This window comes from Poecilia latipinna, unplaced genomic scaffold (genome assembly GCF_001443285.1).
Source record: "Poecilia latipinna isolate Pla-1442-1.1 unplaced genomic scaffold, P_latipinna-1.0 Scaffold54, whole genome shotgun sequence".
Lineage (NCBI taxonomy): Eukaryota > Metazoa > Chordata > Actinopteri > Cyprinodontiformes > Poeciliidae > Poecilia > Poecilia latipinna.
The window spans coordinates 1083638-1093414 of record NW_015112670.1 but is presented as its reverse complement, the minus strand read 5'-3'; the positions used below and the strand labels follow the sequence as shown (position 1 = coordinate 1093414).

The following is a 9777-nucleotide window of genomic DNA, read 5'->3' as shown; positions in this document are numbered from 1 at the left end:
TTCCAAATTTATTAAAAGTTTTGGTTTACCTTTTTTTTTTTTTTTTTTTTGTAAGTCATGTGACATTTGTGGTTCTAAATAAGTTTTAATTGGTTGAGCAGAGTAGAAATGTCTCTTTAGGTTGTAAAGGTTGCGGACACAGGGGTCAAGAGGAAGATGAGAAGCACCGGGACCAGATAAGCTGAAGGGCAGTGAAAGCAAGCTGAGCTTCCTGCTGACCCCAGCAGAGCCACTGGCTGATCATGTCCACATGCCGCACTGATGGGAGTAATTCATACAAAAAAAAGCCCAAAATATTGAGAGCATTTACTGCACAGAACATGAATCTAGTTGTCAGTGGGTTAAAGTTATTTTGTTTTCTGAGAAACAAAATGTTGAATCTTCATGAGCTGCAAGTTGTAATAATCAAAATGAACTGAAATAACTACCTGGTATATTACACTTATTCAATATAGAAGCTTCACTTTTTCAATTGAACTACTGATATAAACTTCTTCATGCTAATCTACGTTACTGCGGCCCATCTGTGAATGCAGCTCGCGGTTTACAGCAGCTAACATTTTTGTTTTTTTTTCTATTTGCGGAGTTAAACTGGCTTATGCTAATGGGAGCGCAGCTTTGTGGAATACCTGGGATTAGGGGAAATTCATGCAGACCTTTTCAAAGACACCCCCCTGTCCAAAACCCGCCATTCTGACTCCACAGCTTCCTCAGCACATGACTGAGCAGAGGATATGAGGCTTTGAGCACTGGAATAAAAATATATTGCCGAGCGCCTTGCAGGCCTCGGATTCAAGGGGAGACAGGCGGCAAAAAAAAAAAAGAAGAGAGCTCCAGAATTTTAGAATACTTTCAATGCATTAGGATGCACTTAGTTTTCTCACAGCCCCTGAGTATATCATCTCTACTGCCTCTGAAAGCACTGATGTCAGGTAACACTTCTCATTATAAGAGTGCAAACTCTTTGATCCTCTTTGTCAGACCGTGATGATTAGCTACACAGCCTGGAATCCCAGGGGGTTTGTTTTGGAGAAATGAAGATGCACATGGGGCTGGGCTGGATTTCATGCTTCTGAGACTTTTCTGCTGAATGCAGCACCAAACCAATCTATTCAGAGCGGCGGCAATCTTCACAGCCACATATGCAGCCCACTGCCGCTGACTATTTGTGCGCAGATTTTATTTATCTGCTACACCCCACCACCTCAAAAGAAGGTTTTGAATTATCATTCATAGGTCCTTTTTCATGTATTCTTGAGCTCATTGAGACTTTGCTTGATGCCACGTTTGCCAGCTCGAAGTGAGGCCCGATATCAGTACCTGCTGCCTGCACAACTCATTGTCCACTTGTATCCTCTCCACTTCCTTCAGACTCTCCTGCAGTCGCTGGTTGCTTTGCCGCAGGTCACGGATGTAGTCACAAGCTTTTGAGAGGATGCCTCCTTTGCTCTGAGGGGGACACAACTGCAGTCAGTCACATGGCTGAAAGGCAGAAATTTAAAAAGGCTTGAGGAAAAAAAAAAAAAAAAAAAAAAAGTCAAGAGAGAAACGGCTTACCGCTCCGGTCTTGGTGCTGTCCATAGTGCAGTCGGGTATCATCTTGGAAAGCGTGACGATCCAGTTATTGATTTTGTCTCGTCGTCGTCTTTCGACTAATTAAAGGGAACAGGGAGAACACAGCAGAAAATTTAAAAAGGCATAAGCTCCACATTTATTTTCTACTGAAGGTAGTTTTTGCCTGAGGAACCAGATTTTTCTTTTTTCTTGGATCTTTTAGATTTCAAGCAAACTGACCCAGTTCAACAGCTCAGCAGTACCCTCTAGTGGCCATTTAAAAAACATAAGTATGATATCTGCTCTTGTAATAACATATTATGACAGGGTTTGGTGAAGTTCTTTCAACAGAAAATGCTCCATTAGGCCCTTCGCCACCGTCAGCTGCATTGTGCTGGACCATCAGACGAAATCAAAAGCCACAATCATCGCTAATTACCCACCTTCATTATGTTGCGCTCGTCTTCTTTCATCTCGTGGCGTTCGGGGTCCGTCCATTTTCCTGCACATTAAATGGAAATAAAAACACTTTTCAAACGCTGCCGCATCCCTCATCTCCGAGCACCACACAATCAGGTAGAAATCCAACCCCATCCCCCAAATCCAGCTATGCCTTACCCTATTATATGCAGCATTCTTCAATGTTACCTTGCAATTCAAAACTAATGTAGGAGCTATTTTTACCAAGCCTCTGAAGTTGCTTTGTGGTTGGAAAAACTTCGGGATGCACGGCCATGTGAGGCTACGTGTGCAGCTGTGACGCACCCGCCCGTAGCCTCGAGCCACTTAACTGGAAAACTGAGACTGGGCCAAACTTCTGCTGCCTGTTCTGTTCCCAGGTGAGGCCCAAAGGGAGGACACTGATCTATTAGTGTTTAAAATGACTAAATGAGCTGCTTTCTGCTGAAGTTTGGGTGTTTGAAGACCAACATAACGGCCCCGTGTCTCTGTATCCTGCCTCGGGACTCTGCTTAACGAACTCACAGAGACATCACTGCCAAAGCTTTCCAATTTGCCGTTACGCTATAAAAGGGCCAAAAACAGACACACGTTATCATACGTGTTATTTCATAGTGTCTTTTCATTTGACTTGATGTTGGCCGCAGGCGATGGTGTGGTGAAATTTTTTTGTGTCGTTGATTATACGTTTAAGATCACTATTCTGCTAAAGATACTTTACAGTGGGGATAAAAGGGCTTTTCACATAGTCACGTTTTAATTTACACCAATTCCGTATGGAGTTTTTTGTTTCAAACAGATCAAACTGACCAAAGCACAACCCAATAATGTTTAGCAAACTTTATTTATATTTAAATAATTTGTATATTTGTGATGACAGGTCAGAAATGGCTTTTTCTGAAATGCCTCCAAACAACTAGAGTTATTGACCCAAAATGCCCTCTTTACTTATAATCTTTTGTACCCCTTCCAGCACCCTGCTTAATGTGTGTGACGCTGAGTTAAATATGGGTCTTCCCCAGTGGCTAAAAGAAATGAGCCTCTGTGTCGCATTATATTTATGCCCCAGAGAAACAGAAAGTTGTGAATGCACTCAAATTAGGTGGGAATTTTCTTCAAATTTCATTGCGAGGTTTTATTTCTGAATTTAAAGATGAATTGTTATCGGGGATGCCAACAAAATGGTTTCTGTTCTATATTAACAGAATTCAGCTGAAAACTGGATTTAGCTCAATGGTTCATTTAAAACAACGGGGGGATAACTGTGTGAATAACTAAGTGTGCAGGCCCAGAGGAATAACGATTTCCCCCTTTTTTTATTTTCTACACTACAGAGCCACACACCATCTTAATATCCCTGATGTACTGTTTCCACACAAATAAAGACAATAAGAAGAAACACAGCCTCACTGCTGAATCAGTTTATCCAGATTATTAGTTAAAACAAGTTTGCACAGCTGTGCACATTGGTCAAGGAAATTCATTTTTAATTCTCCTGCACCACTGGTCCTCTCTTAACCAAGCAACGGCCTTGACAGTAAGACAATAAATCATAAAATGAGACCTTACAGACAGCAGCTTGGACTTCTAATGATTGCAAAGGATGATTTAGGGGATCAGCTTTAAGCCCTTGGCGGTCACCAGTGGTCAGTGATATGTGAGGTATTGCAGAAATGCCAAATAATATATTTTACCTAACATAATTTATGAAACTAATACAGCCGGGTCAATGAAATACACTTTTTCCAACAGTGTTGAAGAAAGAAATGTCAAATACTCTCTATGTACTTCTCCCACCAACTTCAAAAACTAGGCTAAATGAGAACAAAACTGCACTACAACAAAGGAGCACTTAGAAACGACACTAAAATAGTGTGGATCGAGCATTTGTTTCCAGATGGAAAACAATGACCCAGTTTCTAGGTCCTAATGGAAAAATTTATTTGCCACAAGCACAACTAGCAACAATGGATCAGGGTCGGCATCGAACAAATTATCTGTGTCTCGTATATCAAGAGCTCAGAGAATCACCGGGGACTTATGGATGAGAGGGTGGGGAGGAGGGGGGGCAGAGACTGAGAGACCTTGAGCTGCTTATTTCCTTGTGATCTTATTTGATTAGTTCATTTGCTGTTTAAAAAGAAGAAAAAAAAAAACAGGAGTGCGGGAGAAATGTGGAAACTGTCCTCACCAGTTTAAACCTTCATGTTGCAGCAGCTCGTTTTCATCTCTGCGAACGGCAAATAGGGTGGGAGGTTTTCATTCACTTTGTTCACATGTCAATCATACTGTTGGTTAGTTAGCACAAATATATCTGTTACACGTTAAATGGGTTACAGTTATTACGTAGGAGGGAATAAATAGGAACATACATGTCACAAACAGGAATCTAAAGACGGAAATGAAATATTCTACAGTTTATTTACATAAACTCCAGCATGGTTTGTTCTTTAGTCTCGGCAGTAAAGCAGCGTGTCGACGCTGCAGCATAAAGCAGAGCTGCTGTCAGGTTAACAAACTGCTCGGCCCTTAAAGATGCCCATCAAAAAAAAAAAAAAAAAAAGTACATCTTTGAAACATCTAGAGTTCTTTGAAATGACTGAAACACATACATATTTATTTTTATTCCATTACACACATACCAACAAGATACTTCTTACAGGAAATATATTCATACCCTTTGAGCTGGATTTGAGACCTCCGTATTTGAATTTTATGCAACAGACCAACATAAAGTACTACATAGGTAGGGAAAGAACACATGTTTTTTAAACTGATCTAATTTCACCCAATTAATTTAAAAAGTAAAAAGGAAAGATGGCCAAAGCCACATACAGGACAACGTTTGGGGAGGCGACCCCTTACAGGATGCAAAAGACTGGAGGTGGGTGGAAGTTCCTTCAAGTTGGTCAAAAGCTCGAAACATACCACCAGTGGTATAATGGTTTGAATCAACACTCATGTGTTAGAATGGCCAAGTCAAAGTTCAGATCTAAAACCTAAATATGTGCAAAACTTGTAGAGACATACCCAAAAAGACTGCAAATGTGGTTGTAGTTACTTAAGGGGTTTAAACAAGGGAAAAAAATAAGAAAAGTGTGCATCCATTTGCTTCTACTTAACAACTGTGTGTTATTTTGTGTTTGACTATCATATAAAACCCCAATAAAATGTACTGAAGTTGATGGTTGTAGTGTGACTGCATGCCAAACAGCTCAAGGGGTATGGATATTGTACTAGCGAACTGCAAATATTGGCAAAAGAAATCCTACATGAAACTCCTTTGCTTCTGATCTTCAAAACAACTAACCCAAATTGGAAATGTTGAAAGGTTAAAGTCGGCTAGAACATAACAAGAATATTCATTTAGCTCAAAGCAAACCCAGTTTGATAAAGAGTCATGTGTTCAGTCTGTGACCAAGAAAGCTAATGACTGAGTTGGCTTTTACCAAACAACAGAAAAATCAAGCTACTTGAGATTCAATAATCTTTCAATTCTCAGCACTTATTAACCAGTGCCAATGTGTTTTTGGCATGAAGTGAAGCCTCGTCTTTTAAGTAAGCATCTAAATTAAGCCAGACGCAGCCTGGTGTCACTTAATTAACACGACAGACGCCGTTTGAGTGACCCTGCTTATAATCCTAGTGACTACAAATACCAGCGTGTGTCTAGCAGTGGAGGATCTTCTGAGATTAATCTTGTTTGATGCCTGATTATTGTAAAGTGCGTTGCTTTCAGAGACAGGCAGGCAGTATGGGCCAAAACAGAGAAAAGCAGATGAGGAACTCAGACTAAATCATGGCGTTTAGCAAAAATTAGGTAACAGAAGTCATAAAAGCGATGATTTAAGATTTAAACTTATTGATAAACTCACATGAAAAAATGCCTCTCTACTATCCATTACATCTCTAATGCTGGGAAATTTCAACTGTACCTCTACAGCCTCCTCCTGCATTAGGATTTGTATTACTTTATTTATGCCTCTTTGTTAATTTGATGTGATCACATCCTTTGATGATATGCATCTTAGACTGATGGACAGAGGCTGTTGATTTACAAAGAAGCTTGAGTCAAGGCCTGTAGATTCACCGTAGGGCTTAATGAAAACAGTCAAAAACTCAGACGGTTGAAGTCAAACTGAAGACTACTTTGATCAGGGCATTTCTTTAAAGGAGGAGACAAAGTTCCGATGTGATATTACTGAATGAGAGGAGATACTTACGCAGGGTAAGGCTGCGTGCGTGGGGCGATGGTTCGTGGTGTGCCTGTCTGAATGACATCAGGGGGCGTCATCATCACATAAAACTGACCTGCAGGAGTTATACGAGGATGTGTTTTAAGTGAGTAATCAGCTTCAAGTCAACATACGCTTTAGAATTTCTTGAAACGGGACATTTTCTGTTAGAAACAAGAAGAACAAACCCAAGTCTTTCGTGCAAATTTAGACTTGTGGCACCAAATCTCATGACATTAAAAGATCGTATTTTCTAATCCAAATGAAAGCAGTGTGACAAAGCGCTTTCTAGTTGCCAACAGCTTGATACTTGATCTAGTGAAGCAAATTCAAGCTGATATGAGAAACGCCAGATATGAAGATGGATGCTTTCAGTCTGACAACCTGCTTTATTTGAGTGTGATTGATTTGAAGCAAGAATGTCAGTTTTTGTTGAGTTGTGCCTGTGTGTGGACAAAGTTTACTAAGAAAGACAATAAAGACTGCTCCTCAGGATGGGTGATGACACCCACACACACCGGCATTAAGAGGGCTGTCTGTGGCACCGCTTTGGCACCCAGAGGAAGAAAAACGGAGTGATGTACAAGAGATAGAATCTTCAAGGCTGTAAGAAAATATGGCCATCCACTAAATCTGGATAACGAAAGTGAACTTGACATGACTTTACATTCTTAAAGGCACAAAACTAAAAGGGCCGTTTCAGTCTTTAAAGAATCTGGGCCACATTTGAAGATCTAAAATACTTAGATCAAAACGATACTTAGATTCTTTAGAAACACAGACTGAGATTTATACAGGCTTTACTCTAATGGTTAAAACATGAAAGGGGAGAACATTTAATGTTTGTTTTCTTTTTTGCCATTTGGACCATGATGAAATTAGGCAAACATAAAATGTACTATATATGGACTAATCTGGATTATTCTACACAGACTTTTTAAAACCCAGTTTTTGATTAACATGTTTTCTACTCTGAAAAAAACAAAAGAAAGATTCAGTTTTCTCAAAAGTATTGCTCTTATGTTAAACCCCTGATAATACGCCAAGCTTAGTAAAAAAAAATTCAAAACAGAAGATTGTTTTTCTTTCCCCAGGCTGTCCTCAAATTCTTCTCATTCTCACTCCAGCCAAAAGGCTGAACCTCTTGTGTAATAAACAGCAGAGGAACCTCGACTTGTATGGAACCGAGGTAGTTTGAGTTCTGGCTCTGTCGAATGACGCAATACACAGACTTATGATAAAAATAAAATAAAATCAGTTTATGGATGTGCTGCTGCATGACTTTGACACAATACATTATCAACTGCTTATGGGTAAAATGAATCAAATATGTTTAATGACTCAGGGCAAGTTTGAATATGATGCAACCTGTTAGAAAGTCAATTTTTTTCAGTATTTCTATAGTTAAAACTCCAAACCGGTGCACTTTGTTAGCTTTACTGCATTAAAAATCAATATAAAATATTGAAATCTTTATCAGGGTTATAAGTTAATTTAGTTAGCCCTACAGCATAGTGATGGCAAAAACGTGCAATTTACAGGCTGAATTTACCAGAACTAATAAATCTATGTACATCTTACTATTCTGCTGTAGTGAGCAAAAAACACTGTCATTTAAAATACCTCTCAACTTAACCGCAGCATATATTTCTCACTATCACAAACTGAAACTGGGCAGAATGCCTGGATTTATTAGGCACAAATCTTTTTGGATCCCCGTTTGGGCGATTTTAGAATAAAACAATCCATAGTCCAACGCATTCTAAACAAATAAGAATTTTCTGAATAAAACCAACAGAGTTACAATCACCATAAATGGTAAAAAAAAAAAAAAAAAAAAACAGCAACCAGTCAGTCATTCCTCAATAACAGCCCACAGGATCTAAACCTGGCCGATTTGCACGCAATAAAAAGATTTGTTGCACATAACGGAGCTGAATGTTTGGTCGCTCAGTTACTAATGTTCTGAACAGCTTCTAAGCAAAGAACAGGAACCCATATCAACAGATTTCCTCATAAGAGTCATCAGCACAAGCACATTAAAACCACACAACGAGGTAATACAGCAGGACAACAACATGTGACCGTGTGGATGAGGCCGGATGGTAGCATGTGACAAACAAGCGGTGACTAAATTGCAATCGAGCCTTGCACATCTGAGGACACCGCTTGTGGTTTGTATATTGCCTTTATTTCCCCATTTATGAAATTATCTGATTCTAAAATGATGCGCCTCCTGAAGACACATGAGATCGCATTAAAGCTGGAGGAGCCGTGGCAGGACGCCTGAGCCTGACCAAAACAGGCTTTTCAAACACTCACTGAATAATAACAGATAAAGCATCTTTTCGACTCTCACCTTCACTGCAAATAAAGCTATAGCCACAGCATGCAACAAATGTGAGAGTAGAATTTGCATCTACAGCATCCTGCTGTATTTTAAATTAACCAGAGCTTTAGAGATAATGGCTTATTTAGATCTACTAAGAGACAAGGGTGTTATTCTGGCTTTAGGGTACTCATAACGAGCGGCTTTTGTAAAAATAATGGCTTAATTAGCCATGTAACTCTGATGTGCTTCGGCCCAGTGCAGACCGCGAGTGAGAAGTGACTCACCCCCCGCCTGTGTGAGGGTTGGGTCTGCAGCGGCCTGCACTGACACGGTCCCGTCGCTCACAGCGGTTGCGGGGAAGTAAGCGAAGCGGGTCTCCCCTCCCACTGCCTCTCCTGCTGGGCTTCCTCCATTACTGAAAGGGTTTTGGATCACAGCCTGTGACAGAAAAGAGAGGAACAGAGGGAAAGGCATGAGCGAGTGGCAATGGAGCAGTCACAGCAGGTAAACGCACACCTCGTTCTCTGTCAGACTCAATACCGGTGTCCCTCCTGCGGGCCCCCAAGGAAGACACAGAGCGGTGTGACGGCAGGGATAAAGAGCAGAAAGGAAGCGGCACAGATCTCGTTAGTGGCGATAACAACAAGGTCAGAGGAGCCGCTGGTGTACTGCAACTGAGATCAAGTTAGGTATATTGTGGTTGGAAAAGCCCCAATGACTGTTAGAAATTTCGCTGGGACTGACATCTTATTCTAACTTAAACTTCTGTCAAATAACAAGTGAATAATGTTCCATTAATCTCTTGAATATAAGAACAAATAGAAGAAACGATTGCAGTTGAAGCAATTAATCGGATTAATTGTCATGAATTAATTACTGTAATTTTATTATTAAATAATTAACTAATTTAATGATTGATTAATTGCTAAAAAGTGCATACAGACTAAGAATTACTAAAACAACACACCAATAGCAGCAGTTAAGCCAAATCTGCACACAAAACATATAATTTTTTACATTTCAGATAAAGAAAAAAAAAAAGAAATCTATGGCACTTGAGTTCTCCACCCAGAACTCAAGTAAAACTCAAGTTTTAGCTTCACCTGGTTCAGGTTCTGATGAAATATCTTATTATAAATCAACCCTACATTACCAATTTTTTTATCCGGTTAATCGACAGAATAATAGGTTACTAAA

General features: G+C 39.9%; 1 protein-coding gene across 3 annotated transcripts in view; it reads right to left on the bottom strand.

Moving 5' to 3' along the window:
• Positions 1 to 9777, bottom strand: part of usf2l (upstream transcription factor 2, c-fos interacting-like) — a 26360-nt gene that overhangs the window by 6005 nt on the left and 10578 nt on the right. For 2 of the 3 annotated variants that reach the window (XM_015053733.1, XM_015053751.1), the window contains 6 exons: positions 8865 to 9018; positions 6237 to 6324; positions 4205 to 4243; positions 1998 to 2056; positions 1558 to 1652; positions 1321 to 1449 (listed from right to left, as the gene is read on the bottom strand). In XM_015053733.1, the coding sequence (XP_014909219.1) occupies positions 1321 to 1449; positions 1558 to 1652; positions 1998 to 2056; positions 4205 to 4243; positions 6237 to 6324; positions 8865 to 9018 (564 nt within the window). The remainder of the gene's footprint in view (positions 1 to 1320; positions 1450 to 1557; positions 1653 to 1997; positions 2057 to 4204; positions 4244 to 6236; positions 6325 to 8864; positions 9019 to 9777) is intronic. The other variant, XM_015053742.1, reaches the window with a different exon arrangement.